Source organism: Mesoplodon mirus (genome assembly GCF_964341445.2).
Source record: "Mesoplodon mirus genome assembly, chromosome: 19".
Taxonomy (NCBI): domain Eukaryota; kingdom Metazoa; phylum Chordata; class Mammalia; order Artiodactyla; family Ziphiidae; genus Mesoplodon; species Mesoplodon mirus.
Genome location: NC_138995.1, coordinates 36,561,288 through 36,576,729, shown reverse-complemented (window position 1 = coordinate 36,576,729; position 15,442 = coordinate 36,561,288). Strand labels below are relative to the sequence as shown.

Genomic DNA, 15,442 nt, shown 5'->3' with positions numbered 1-15,442 from the left:
TGTACTAAAAAAAATAGGTGTTCTAACTGGTGAGAAGAGGCATCTTATTATGGTTTTGATTTGCATTCCCTTAATGCACCTTTTCAGGTGCTTATTGGCCATTTGTATATCTTCCTTGGAGGAATGTATATCCAAGTCCTAATTTTTGTTTGTTTTTTTTTTTTGGACGGGTGAGGGTGGTGGCTGTTGCTGACTTGTAGGAATTCTTTATATACTGTGGATATTAACCCCTTAACAGATACATGACTTGCAAATAAATATTTACTCCCGTTCTGTGGGCTGCCTTCTCACTCTGTTGATAGCATCGTTTAAAGCATAAAATTTTTTCATTTTGATGTAGTTTCATTTGTCTATTTTTGCTTTTGTTGCCTGTGCTTTTGGTGTCATAACCAAGAAATCACTGCCAAATCCCATGTTGTGAAAATTTCCCCCTATGTTTTCTTCTAAGTGTTTTATAGTTTTAGATCTTATGTTTAGGTCTTCCATACATTTTGAGTTAATTTTTGTATATAGTGTGAGGCAAAGGGCCAATTTCATTTTTTTTGTATGCTGATATTGTTTTCCCAACACCATTTATTGAAAAAAGGGTCCTTTCCCTATTGAATAGTCTTGGCACCTCTGCCAAAAATCATTTGACCATATATGCCAGGGTTTATTGTTAAGCTTTCTATTCTATTGTACTGTCTGTCTTTATACCAGTACCACACTGTTTTGATTACTATAGTTCTTAGTAAATTTTGAAATCAGGAAGTGTGAGACCTCCAACACTGTTTTTTCAAGATTGTTTTAGCTATTACACTAGGTTATAAAAACACAGCATTTAAAGCTCGTCTATCATCTCTGATATGTTGTCTTTTGTGTTCAGTTCATTCTGTGGCAACCTCAGTTGCTCATCTGTAAAACTGTGTAACAGCTTACTGGGATACTAGTGAGGATTAAATACGAAATATCATATTTAAAACTCTGAGCAAAACACCAGGATACAACAGCAGTGTTCAGTAAATATCAGCAATTATAATGTACCAATACACAACCTGTGACAGACAGAATAATGCCCACAACCTAATCCATAGGACTTACGAATATCTTAGCTTATAAGCAAAAGGAACTTTTCAAAAGTGATCAACTGAAGGATCTTGAGGTATGGAGATTATCCTGTGTTTTATGTGATTATCTGGGTGGGCCCAATGTAATCCACAAGGGTCCTTATGAGAGGGAGGAAGGAGGTCAAAGTTAGTGTCAGAAGGTGATGTGAGGACAGAAGCAGAGGGGAAAAAAGGTGATGGGCGCAGAGCCAGCAGATCTGCTGATGTGGGCCTCAGCAGAGCAAGGATAGCTTCTAGAAGCTGAAAGAGTTAAAGAAATTCTCTACTGGAGCCTCCAGAAGGAACGAACCCTGCCAACAGCTTGGTTTTAGCTTCATAAGACTCATACAGAAATTCTGACATCTAGAACTGTTGCAAAATAAATGTGCATTGTTCAGCCATTAAATTTGTGATAATGTGTTACAGTAGCAATAGGAAACTAATACATATTTTGGTGCAGGAAGTGGTGTAGTGCTTTAACAAATATCTAAGTATATGGAAGTGACTTTGAAGTTAGGTAACCAGTGGAGGCTGGAACAATTTTGAGAAGCATGATAGAGAAAGCCTAAAATGCTTTGAACAGACTGCTGTTTGTAGAAAAATGGATGTTAAAGACTGAAGGCTCAGAAGAATGATCAAAAAAATCTATACCTTCACAGAGTATACCTAAATCATCATAAACAGATTGTTGGTGGAAAACTGGATGTTAAAAGCTCTGCTGGTGGCTTCCCTGGTGGCGCAGTGGTTGAGAGTCCGCCTGCCGATGCAGGGGACACGGATTCGTGCCCCGGTCTGGGAAGATCTCACATGCTGCAGAGCAGCTGGGCCTGTGAGCCATGGCCGCTGAGCCTGCGCGTCCGGAGCCTGTGCTCCGCAACGGGAGAGGCCACAACAGTGAGAGGCCCGTGTACTGAAAAAAAAAAAAAAAAAAAAAAAAAGCTCTGCTGGTAAGGGCTCAAAAAAGGAGGAACTTATTATTGGAAACTGGTGGAAAGAGGATGCTTGTTATAAAGTGGCAGAAAGCTTATGTGACTTGTGTCCAACAATTATATTGAAAACAGAATTGTAAGTGATGAATGTAGACCTTCAACTGAAGAGATTCTTAAGAAAACTTTTGAAGGTAAAACTTGGTTTCACTGTTTATAAAAAGTGTGACAAGTAGGAAATACATTGAGGGAAGGACTGGTAATCAAAAAGAAACCAGAACTTGATGATTTGGGAAATTATCAGCCTATGCAGGTTGAAAAAAGATACAAAAATTAAGAGATTCGGTCAGGAAAACATGTTCAGGAGAAAATGTCAAGGACATGCATGGACAATATTTTGTTAATGTCTTGAAAGGATCAAAAAATCAAAGTACTCCATCACAAATCCCCCTGAGGAGATTAGGTCTGTGACTCATGTATCCCTTTAGCCATCTCAGAAGCCAAAAATGGAGATGGGTTTATCCAAGAAAGATTTGTAGAGAAGCCTCTTGTCTGATGGAGACAATTCCTCAGACACATGCAGGAGACTCACCAAGATTTTCAGAATGCTATATTAGCATAAATACTGCCAGCTTGGATGGAAAGGAACAGAGAGAGAATGAAATGAAAGAAGGCTGTTAGACTCTCAAAATTCTAGAGGCAGGAAAGAGGCTGATGAATTACTCAGTTGCAAACATATACTATCCTTTAGGAAAAAAGGATGAGCCACGGGCCACTGGATGGAGCTGAGGGCCACAGAGAATTAGACTCAGGCCTTGAAACCAGAAGTGGTATGTCTGGTTGGATTCTATAATTGCTTGAGACCAATAACACCTTTTTTCCTTTAGTTTTCTCCCTTTTTGAATGGCAATACCTATAATTATTATCCCATGCTTGTCCCACCACTGTATTCTGGAAGCAAATAACTTTTTTTCTAGTTTCACAGATACATAAACGAAGAGTAATTTTGCCCTAATATCAATTATTCTGATAGCCTTACATGTACCTAATTTAGATAATTTACACGATGAGATTATGGGGCTTTTGAGCTGATGAGACTTAAATGACATTCTGGACTTGAGCTGATGCACTAACAGATTGAGACTTTCAGGGATGTTGAGATGGACTGAGTGTATCTTGCATGCAGTATGAGGCTGAATCTTTAGGAACTCAGAGGGTCTCAGATCATGGTAAGCTTAGTGATCGCCCCACAAAGAAGACCACAATATTCCTTATAAAAGGGAGGTAGAAGAATGGTAGCAAGGGAGAAGATGTAACAATGGAAGCAGAGATCAGAAAAGAGAAAAGATTGTGATGGTTAATTTTATCTGTCAACTTCACTAGGCCATGGGGTGCCCAAACATTTGGTTAAACATTATGCTGGGCGTGTCTTTGAGGGTGTTTCTGGGTGAGAGTAACATTCAAATTGGTAGAATTCCTAAAGCAGATTACCTTTCCTAATGTGGGTGGGTCTCATCCCATCAATTAAAGACATGAATAGAACAAAAAGGCTAAGTAAGAGGGAACTCTGTCATTGAGTTGGGACATGTTCGTTTTTGGCTTTGGAACTCGGACTGAAACACTGACTTTTCTTGGGTTTTGAGCCTGCTAGAATTTGGACTGGAACCTATACTATCGACTTTCCTGGTTCAGACGTGGACTGGAACTACACACTGGCTCTCCTGGGTCTTCAGCCTGCTAACTGCAGATCACAGGACTTCTTAGTCTCCATAATCATGTGAGCAAATTCCTTAAAATAATCCGAATCCCTCCTCCTCCCCTCTCTCAATTTCTATCTGTCTATCTCCTATTGGTTCTGTTTCTCTGGAGAACCCTGAATAATACAGTGATGCTACACTGTTGGCTTTGACACAATGGAGGTTGGCAGCCTTGAGAAGTCGGGAAAGGCAAGGGAAGAGATTTTTAGCTACAGCCTCCAGGAAGAATCAGCACTGCTAGTACTTTGATTTTAGCCCAGTGAAACTGATTTCAGACTTCTGACCTCCAGAACTGTGACAGAATAAATTTGCGTTTTATGAGATACTATGTCTGCGGTAATACACTAATACACAGTCCACTGTCATTCTTGGTACTCTACAAGATTGTGCTAGTCACCACTTGAAGCTTGGATAAATAAATAAAATGTGGTATATCCATACTTGGAGGATTATTTAGTAAAACGAGGTATTTATACATGCTACCTCACAGGTAAACCGTGAAAACACTATGTTAAGTGAAAGAAATCAGTCATTAAGGACCAAAAATTATATAATTCCATTTATCTATAAAAAGATAGATCTTGCTACCACAGACCTATTATATTTTTTGTTTTGTTTTGTTTCTTTTAATTCATGTGTAACGTCATTGAAAATAGTGACCCACTGTAGCATACGATCTCTCAGCTTTAGGGAGAAAAGGCTGCACACTGAGTATCAGGAAAGACTTGGGATATTTTAAGTCACTTCCTGAAATCAACAGAAGAAAACTCTTTGCTGATACCTTTTAATTTTCCTTTTTCCTTTTCCTTTGGAAGCTGTTGTGGTACAAAATTAACAGGAATAAAATAGCCATCAGTCCTTTCTCTGACAATCTGTGTGGTCTATTAGTGGTAGGAGATCACTTAGCTGTCATAGGTCTTTTGGAACTAAAGTTGACATTCATGTTGTTGACAGTGTAGTTTAAATGTTTCTTAATAAGGTAAGCTTTGGAGGGAAGGAGAAGGAACAGTATTTCATTTAATCACACAAGAAACTTGCAGGTAGGTATATTCATCCTTATTTTACAGATTTATAGATATATAGACAGGCTAAATACCTTGCTGAAGGAAACAGAGCTACTAAGTGGCAGCACTGGCTTTTGAACTGAAGACTAAAGTCCATGCTCTCTCTCTCTCGCTCTTTTTTTTTCCCTATCCTAAGCTGCACTTAGAAATAAACTTTTCTTTTAACCTCACGTGATATACAATGTAGTGGAAGAAACATGTGTTTTGCAATGCATCCTAACTCAAATACCTTTTGGGATAAATGCTGTCAAAAATTGAAAAAAATTAAGAAAGAAATAAAAAAGGCCGTCAGCATTATGGTGGATTGAGATGCTCCCTTTGTTCTACCCTTCAACTTAAAACCAGTAAAACATCCACAATTCAACAAAGGTGCCTCTGCCCAACACACCAGGACTCCAGAGAATTCTGCACATCTGTACATCTAAAGGTGGGTGGACTAGGACACAGAGGAGGCAAGACAGGGGGACAGTGAAGGGAGGAGCTACAACCCTAGTGCCCTGGATCCCTGGCCGCAGCAGCTGAGCCCATAGCCCCAGAAAGCTCAGTAGCAGCAGGGGAGGTAGCACATATGACTCTGGCCTGGCATCCTGGCTACTGTGGTGCCAGCACCCAGAGGTGACTGGGCAGCAGTGGCAAAAGGTCTAGGATCCCGTCCTCCCACCTGCAGAAGTGCCCATGACCCTGGCCCCCCCCACCCCCTGCCTGCAGGGCTGGAGCCCATGAACCAGAAAACAATGGACACAGAAGGGATGCCCATGACCCTGGCTCCCTCCTACCTTTTCCCTCTCCCTGTGGTGATGGAGCTCGTGACTCAGGAGATCCCAGACAAGACAGAGGCAAAAAAGCACCCACCACATATGGAATATATAAAAAATAAACAAAAGACCCAAATAAATGGTCAAACCAAACCAAACAAAAATGTAGCTACAAAGAATAGAGTAGTGGTTACCAAAGGGGAAGGAGCGAGGAGGGAGGAAGGTGACATGGGTAAAGGGGATCAAGTGTATGGTGACAAATGGAAACTAAATTTTTGGTAGTGAGTACACTGTAGTATACACAGAAACAGAAATTTAATGTTGTACACAAGAACCTTGTACAATGTTATAAACCAATGGTACCTCAATAAAAAAAATTGAAAAAGAAAACTCACTTGTGTTTTATTTCTCTTTTCATTAATATACCTGATTGCAAGTACATACATAACAGAGAGGTCTGAATCTAAGTTTTACCCTATTCATGGAGGGGCATTTTCAACTCTGTCAGCCTGGGAAATTGATTCCATATTCCCAGTTTCTACCACCAGTAGTTTAATTTATACAGCTGGTAAGAATTACAAAAACTGAAGTTCAAAATCTTCCATGTTACTGCTCTTCTGAAGGAACTCTGTTACTGCTACTTAGAGGTGATAAAACTTTGTGGCTATTATTCTAGGAAGGAAGGATTAAAATGAAATAAAATGGATTAAGTATATATTCCAGAATGCTTTTTCCTGTTCCAGCACCTCCCCACCAATTACAAAAGTTAACTGTATATGCTGATGATGCAAACGTTAAAAAGCTAACTTTGCTTTATATTAGTATAATTTTATGTAAAGTCAAAGTTAGCAAGGTACTCATCAGTTATATAGACAATGCTTATTGGAATTTATCTTGGTAGCCATAGTGTATAAAGTAATGAAATTTATCAACATAGTTTGTCTGGAAAGACTAGCATACACTCTATATATAAACTTAGAATCCTATTCTCTGCAAATTAGCAGGTAGGCTGGAGGAAAATAAAGAAATTTTCAGACCTGCAAGGTATCAGAAAGAGGCTGCAGACTCTCCCTGATAGAATTACTTGACTCTATCCGGAAAAATAATAGATGAATCAAAGAATGAATGGAAGACAGGAGTGTTCAATGGTGATCAAAGCAACTAGTAAACTTTGTAGCCAAGTGCAAATAATTGCCACAACAAAATGTGAAAATAAATTCATAAATAGATAAATCCTAGATGATATCAACATGGTGATGATATCACTGAATGAGGAGGATGGGTAGGGGAAAAAGAATTTTAACGTATGCTAAAAATCTTGTCTTGGGCTTCCCTGGTGGCACAGTGGTTGAGAGTCCACCTGCCGATGCAGGGGACACGAGTTCGTGCCCTGGTCCGGGAAGATCCCACATGCCACAGAGTGGCTGGGCCCATGAGCCGTGGCCGCTGAGCCTGTGCGTCCGTCCAGAGCCTGTGCTCCGCAACGGGAGAGGCCACAACAGTGAGGGGCCCGTGTACTGAAAAAAAAAAAAAAAAAAAAAAAAATCTTGTCTTAAGGACTGTTTTGTCTCTAGTAGTTCACTAAAAGAATGAAGTTTAAATATATGTACTAAACATTTAACTGTAACAACTACAACAGAAATGAAATTTATGATATACAAACCATCTTAGGAACTACAAAAGGAAGAAAAATTTGAATGATCAAACAGAAGGCAGAAAAATGAGAAAAAAATGATGAATACAAACATAAAATGGCAAGAATAAATCAAAGCATGTGTGACCACCTAATAATATTACTAATAATTAAAATAATAGTAGACACTACATAGAACTTATGCTGTGCCATGCAGTGTTGTGAGTCCTTGTCGCATTGCTGTCTTAGGGTTTGAGTCTATAATTTTATTGTTCATTCTTAAGGTTGTTGCATTGCAAATTCCTATCAAAATAAGTACCTATCAAAATGTGTGGTCTGAAGTCAAGTACATAGAAAAGAGTCTTAAAAACACTTATTAGAAACTAAGAAAATGGGAAAATTCTATTAAGTATTCAATGAAATAAAAACAAAAACAAAACTAAAGAAAGCAAAAAAGAGAAGCAGTTAAATACAGAATCAGAAATAAAATATTTGTGAAAAAATCCATCTTACTGAAAATAAAAGTAATTTTTTAAACACATATAACAACAAAAACACAGACATTAATGAAATAATAAAACAGACCAGCCCTAAGGCTGATGAATTAAATACAAAAGGCAAATAACATTACAAACACCTATGGATTCAAAGGAAATGTAAAAATTACAGAAAAATGCAACATCCAATAAACTCAGAGTGCAGGAGTAATTATTAATAGATTGATTAAAATTGATTGCTAATAGAGTAAATAATACTTAATATATATCCTTTTGGAATTAACAGAGACTGCCAGTGTTTTAACTTACCATCTACATAATTTTTTCCCTCACAACTAATTAGTGGATCCTTTTTCATTTTATTATAGGATGAAAAATTTTAATATGGGATTCGTTAGGGCAGAAGAATAGGCAACCATATTGTAGAGAAAACATAAGCTTTACAAATTCCAACTACTGAAGCTGAAGTTGGTTTGTGAGTGAAGGTTAGTCAACATAGCAGTATGAGTTCTTCCATGATGAGTCATCCAGGATAAGATTCAAACACATTTTATCATTTTTTACTCTGTCACATAATACTGGGCTAATTTAGTATTCTCCCTCATTTGAGGTATAGAAGCTACTGAATAAGACAGTACAATCAGAAATAGTTTAAAATGAAAGTAAAGCCTGATTAAGATATTCTATACTGTAAAAACTGATTTTAAAAATCACATATTGAAAGTTTCTGGAGGCTTTATAATAATTTGCTTAGGAGGAAGTAATACATTTTATTAAACCCAGAAGTGATGTGAATATGATTCTTGAATTCAGTACCCTTATTAATTTTGAAAAACAAACATTTTACAAAAACCTTACTCTACCCCTAAGTATAATTCTATAAAATACCCTAAACAAAAATCCTAAAATATTCATCAGTCTTCAATAAGCTGTGAATGCAGATAATTTCCCTACCCAGAGTTACTACCCTTTAACTAAGGATTAGTTAATGATTTAGAGCATAAGACTTAGTGATGTAGGTTGTAATGTCAGAAACAGGCTATTCTCCCTAGTAACATTTGAACAGATGGAAATTATGTGACATAGCCTACCAAGATTTATTTTGCAAACTACCACTAAACATTCCCCAGCAGAATAGGCATGGAATGTTTTCTTTTATTGTAAATTAGGAAGTCTGTTATATTTTCCCATTCATGGAAAAGATGGTGATTAACTTCATTTAAAAAAGATTATGGTGAATTATTTGAAGTATAAAACATAAAATTAGTAAGATATTTGATCTAATTTAAAATGATATGAAACCCTTTGTTACAGTTCATAATAAAAATGAAAAACAACAGCAGCTTGAAATGTACAAGTGGATACAGGCATCTGTACTATCAATCTCCTAGCCCACTAAAGCAGAACATCTGAAACATAATGTAACCCATCCTTGGTGACTCAGGGTATCAGTGTAAACATAAATTATTTTATAAAGCTGAGGGTGAAGATGAAAATGCAAATTATACTGAATGGGTATTAGCTAATAGCTGCAGAAGTCCCCAGTAATTCTTTTTTGACAAAGTTCCAGATCCCGACTTGCTTCTGGTCATCTTCCATCGTTTCATATTGGTAGCCTGAATGTATACCACCAACACATCCAAATTATACCTCTGGTTTCCAAATTACTAACATAAGAGGCCACGTGCTTGCATATAATCAATCTCCTCTGACAGCAAGACTCAGAAAACTTATGGACTTTATTCATTTGTCCTTAGCTTGCTCCTTCTTTCTCTTGTCAGAGAGACTTTTACTATCTGCCCAAATCATCATTTCTAACCTCTGCTAAAAATGTGTTATTTTTGGTTATATACTACTTCCTTCTAAATTTTTTTCTTACAGGGAAAGAAAAAGGATTTAGATTCTGTGAACTTAGAGTGCTGACTGAAACTGTGTGATCCTGGACAAGTAGTCTGACTTATCTGAGACTGTTTCCATATTTACAAAGTAAAGATAATACCACCCCATAGAAATTACTGTGAAGCAATATGCATGATAATCACTTTATAAACTAAAGCCCTTTGCTTCCTGGCATTAACTGACAAGGAATATATTGCATTTGGCCATTTATTGATTTACTTGCCATTTAACAGATTTTGGGAGCTCTCACAGCTGAAACTCAGAATCTGCTCCTTTGCTGCTAAAACCCTTTGTTTAAAAAAATTTTTTTTCTTTTAGTACTTTTAGATTTGGATTCTCTATAAATCCCTGCTGGAAGCTGAGGTTTTGTTTACAATTTCATCCACTTTCAATTTATTAATAACAATACAACTTTTCTTAAATATATTAACATTCTGATTAATATGCAATAGTCAGAACAAAGACTAAAAGTCACTCTCTTATATCTTCAGTTAAATGCTTAAAATAAGGAATAAATATGCACTGTATGTACTTGACAAAATGATAAGTAAATCATTAACACAACTTCTAGGCTACAGTACCAGTGTTAAACAAACATGCATTTATTCTGAGCAAATTACAATCTATGTTAGTTTTGAATTTAAAAAAAATCATAAAATATGGTTTAGAATATTAATTTAAATATGGTTTATCAAATTTTCCTATAGAAACCTAAAAGTCACTCTAAATTAGTATTTAATTTTACCTATGACATTAATATTTCTAGGGGAATATTTAGAGGAATGTTTTTTCTAACATATGCATAAAATAAAATTTCTAATATACCACATATTGGGCAAAAATAAAATTAAACTTTTCATTTTTGTGTACTAGTTTTTCTAGTAACTATGGCTAATTAAGAAATAATAGTGATTAGAAATCCATAAGGACAAGAGTTTAATTATATAAATGGTTCTCAAATATTCTTTGTTATAATTTATCCTCCAGTTCCTTTTAAAAAAGTTTTTCAGTTCTATACTAAAGACTTAGGACATAAAATATCGTTTCAGTGTTATTTTACACATGAAATTAAAAAATTCTAAAAACAGAATTATTATTAGCTTAAGAGCACACTATTGGAATAATGTCATTCTAAGTTTGCCTTTCTTCTTTCAAAAAAATGAAAATTCAGACAATTAAGACAACCTGATTACACACAGAAGATGACAGTAAACATAGGGCAACTGAGTAGTAATGGGACAGCCAAGGGAAAAAAACATGGCTTTCAGTCAGTGGTGGCACAGATGTAAAATAGCTGACCTCAGACCATGTTATTTTGTTTAGAGTCACTCGCTGCCTCTATAAATGTCATTAATAGAGATCTTTTTCATGTAACATGATTTTAAAGGTTAACTTTCAACAATTAGACCTTTAGCATAAAATACAAAACAAACAGAAAGCCAAACAGCAACTCTCCTCTGAAAACAAAAAAACACAAGTTAACAAGCCACGGTTTCAGAACTTCTTTTCATGAAACACACACTATGGATTTTATTCTTAACTGCGTAGTTAATCTCTACCTGATTTTCAAAACCTGAAGAAAAAAAGGAGACAGAATTCTCCAGGTAGCAAGCCTTGAAATTATAAACTGCAACTCTGTACTACTTCTTAGCAATACAGCAGTCTTGAAATCAGTTAAAAATTATAAAATGCTTTTCAACAAAAGTGAACAGTAGAAAAGGATTATAATGTACACGATGTCTTATTTTCCTTCTTCTATGTTTCAAAGAAAATATTATGCTGAATTCTCCTAGACAGACATCTCTCAAGTATAGGGCTATTTCTCATCTAGTGATTTAATGAACACTGCAATGCACTGAAATCTATCCTTCAATTCTCATCTATCCCAAAAGAACAAAAAAGAAACCCTGGGTTTTAAAACAGTTGCTTTTATTAAAGCATCAAGAGTCTATGACTGTCTTTTACCTTATGTTTCCTATAGAGCCATAGTGTTTGTTCACTGCTGAATTAGCTGTTGATATCACTGTTATTACTGAATGGTAAAGGTAAGTTAAATATTTGATGGTTTGAAGAAGAATATGTTGATAAAGAACTTTTATGACAAAATTATAAATTGTTTGTATGTTTTTCTAAGAATAAGTAATCACACTTAAATGAATTTAAGATGTAATTTTGTATTCTTTTGAATAGGGTAAATGTTTAAATTAAAGCAATTTTTATATTTCTTTGTTTTTACGTGACACTTTAAAAGGAATAAAAATCACATTCAACTCAGAGTTTCTTTTGGTTACACAAGATCTGCTTCATACACATAAGTTATGAGTGTAGATACTATTCTGCATTACGGATCATGAGGCTCATATCCCTAGAAAATTTTGTAAACACAACTCAGAGTGATTATAATTTCAAATCAAGGTCCTTAGAAAAGTTTAAGTACAGACATTTTATAATTTCTATAAATATTTAGGGACAGTTACTAATAATGTATGGTTTTCTAAAAATCACATTTCTAGATAACAGTGTTTGATGTTAAAATCAACAATAGTCTGATTTTTTTTCCAGGAAAGTTATATTGCATCATGAGCCTGGTAGTAAATGTGGAGCTGAATCATCACTAATTCCAGAGCCAACAAATGAATTAATGCTCAGAAGAAAAATTATGGATAGATACAATGTAGGAGGCAAGAAAGAATAAGGGGCAAGAAATACAACTAATTGTAATATGAAGAATATAATAAAGCATTAAAATTTGGGAAGAGTCATATTTATGGAATCTGTCAAGATCAGGGTAATTGTGAATTTAACTATATTGGTTTAGCTACTGGTACCTCTACCTAAGGAAAAAAAAGTAGCAACAACATTCAAAATCATTGATAATGCAATAAATATCCTCAAAAATTTTGTATTTACAAATATTATCAATTGTCATGTTGAAATTCTCAACACCATTACAAAACAAGCAACAGTAAGGCAACATTCACTGATAGTAAAGTCAGCATGTGCTAAGTATCTTGCTAATTGCCTCATTTTTTATTTTTACCTCATGTAATTTCCACTACAACTCCATGACAGAGGTGCAGTTACTACTCTCAGTTTACAGATGGGGAGTTGGGGTAATCTGCTCAAGGTCACACAGGTGCTAAGTGGCTGGACTGAGAGCAAAGCCTAGGCTCAACTCTTAACCTCCATGGTCTTCAGACTCAAAATGTAACTGAGTCATTTACTTACAAAAATTTTGACCTTTTAAAGTTCAACTTTTGTTGAATGAAAAATAAGCCTTTTATTGTTCTATACAACAGAAAAAGAACAGGTATTCTAAGCAGTTGGGAGAAGTTCAGAGCTCACAGTGTTCCTTATTTAAGGAACTGTACCATATTTAGGTGTTATTCAGCTACAAAGTATCACAGTGAAAATATTTCACAACTATTTCTCATTTGACTTAATTTCCATACCTTCCAGATGTATTCTTCAGTATGGCAAGAGCATCTGGATAACCATCCATGTTGTAGTCTCCAATATGAAGGGTAATTGGAATTGGTATTTCAGTTGGTCGTTGTTCATGCACAAATGGCACAAAGCCCCACAGTGTGCCCTTATTGCTAAAATCCTGTAGGACAGGAACCCACTGTGGATTAAGAGAAAAAAAAATCAGATTTTATAGTTATTTTAGAAAAAAATTCACCATTTGTAAAACAAATGATCCACGAAAAGTCCTCAAGGTAAGCATCACCTTATTTAAGTTCTTTATCACTACAAAATGCTAGGGTACTATAATTTACTTTGATAAACAGGTAACTTACACTCTGGAAAAAAACCATCTCCCTTAAAATTTATCACTAGTCATCTTTCCTTGAACTAGCTCATAGAGCCTTAGAAGGTTTTTCACAGAACCACAAAATCTTAGGATTGAACTGATGCTGATAATCATATACTTGAATTGCCATTTTAAAATGTGTTGAGTGGAAATACAACCTCAAATGAATATTTAAAAAATTATAATATCATGTAATAACTGATGTCCTTTTGGAGGACCAGCTCAGGAAGAATTAGAACATGACAGTCTCCCTTGTTCTCTTGCTTTGCGTCCTATACATGATGATGACTTTAGTCATCATTCTCAGAGCCAAGCAGCTCTGAGGCTTACCAAACAATACTAGCCCTGACAAGCTCCGCCTGCCCCAGAGAATGAGCTCTGTCACCCAAAGAGCTGGAAGCTACATTTTAAATAAATTCTTTATCTCTATATTGATTAAAATGAGGAGAACACAGAGAATAGGATCATTTCAAAATGAGCTTCTGGAAATCCCTTTTTCTTGTGAATGCCCCAATCTTTACTTTTAATAACCTAATGCAAACTAAAAATCTGAAGAGTGGAAATCATCACATTAAAATTATAGATGTGCCCATAATTAGCTAAGAGCACGGATACTGGCACATAACCTGGAGATGTCCTAACAGAAGCAGGAGCAGCTGGCTTGAAATGACAGGAGGCCAAACATGCCTACAGATGTTTTTTTTCCTTATAAGCAGGTGACTCATATATATAGCTCTAAGCCAGACTACATAAAAAGTGGCCTCTTGAAAAAGGTTTAGGACATAGGATATCCCAAACATTTTCTATGTTATCCAAAGAAAGCATAGTTTGCCAAGGAAAAAGAAAAAAAAAGTGGCTTAACTACAAAGACAAATTTACAGAAAACGAGCTGTTTTAAAAAACTGGTCTGCATCTTTAATAAATTTTTCAATCTTTCTTAAAGCAAAAGAGTATTATATAGCATCAAAATGTTTTAATGTTTCATGTGACTTTGAAAAAAATTGCTGGTCTTGTTTTGGAAGAGGATGAGATATTTCACAAAATGCCAAGTTTTCACAAGTTTCTGAAGAGGTTGATAGTTTATTAATGAGGATAAAGTATTTCTGTTAAGGTAAATGTATTAAGGTCTAAGAAGTAAAAGATTTTTCATTAATGTGATGTTCTTAACAGTCAAAAAAGAACTGTGACATTTATCTGCCCAGAGAGAGCTGACTGTGTAATTTGAAAATATTCTTACAGTAGTCTGTCACTTGAAGACAGGCTAATAATTACTAGGTTTACTTACAGCTATGAACCAACGATGAAGTGTTACTTGACCTAATACTTTCAGTGATTCAAAACTTTAAAAAAGTTCAAGGTAATAAAGGTTATGGGTGTAAGAGTTAAATGCTTTTAGAATGCTGACTGGAGGAAGATTTGTTTTCTTTAGTGTCTTAGTATAAGAAGTGATACTTCCTACCCATAAGGGCTAAAAAAATCAAAATGTAATTCTATCATTTATTACCCCCAAACAGAAAATATAACTCATTAATTCTACTACTATATTACTGGTTTCCATTCAGGTGCTGTCAATATGGAAAAAATCTCAATGTCATAACCTATCATTCCCACATTAATCCTCTGCTATGATTAACACATTCTAAATTATTTACCTACAAGCTACAGGTATAAAGTTGGCATGAGAGAATGAAACAGATTTAGATATCACAAATAAAAACAAGATTAGCCTTGAAAATAGGTATGATGTTCTTCTACATAACCCTTAATTATAGCTATAGTGTGTCTTACCATATTCCCAGCATATAAAAGGCTAACAGATCATTTAATTACAGGACCAAAAGTGGGTTTTCTTAACCAGAAATGATTATGCCACTACTTTTTTCTCTCAATAAACCAATAAAAGTAGATTTAAATGCATTTCATTAAGTTAAAATAAGGAAGTAAATTTATTTTTGGTTTTTCTCTTTTCTTATTCTTCAGATACTTTTTCTAACCTCTGAAATTTTTTTCCA

General features: G+C 35.2%; 1 protein-coding gene across 2 annotated transcripts in view; it reads right to left on the bottom strand.

Moving 5' to 3' along the window:
- The window catches only part of ITFG1 (integrin alpha FG-GAP repeat containing 1), a 275,883-nt gene that overhangs the window by 133,137 nt on the left and 127,304 nt on the right, over positions 1-15,442 (bottom strand). For both annotated transcript variants that reach the window (XM_082607433.1, XM_082607434.1), the window contains exon 10: positions 13,069-13,241. In XM_082607433.1, coding sequence (XP_082463559.1) covers positions 13,069-13,241 — 173 coding nt within the window. The remainder of the gene's footprint in view (positions 1-13,068; positions 13,242-15,442) is intronic.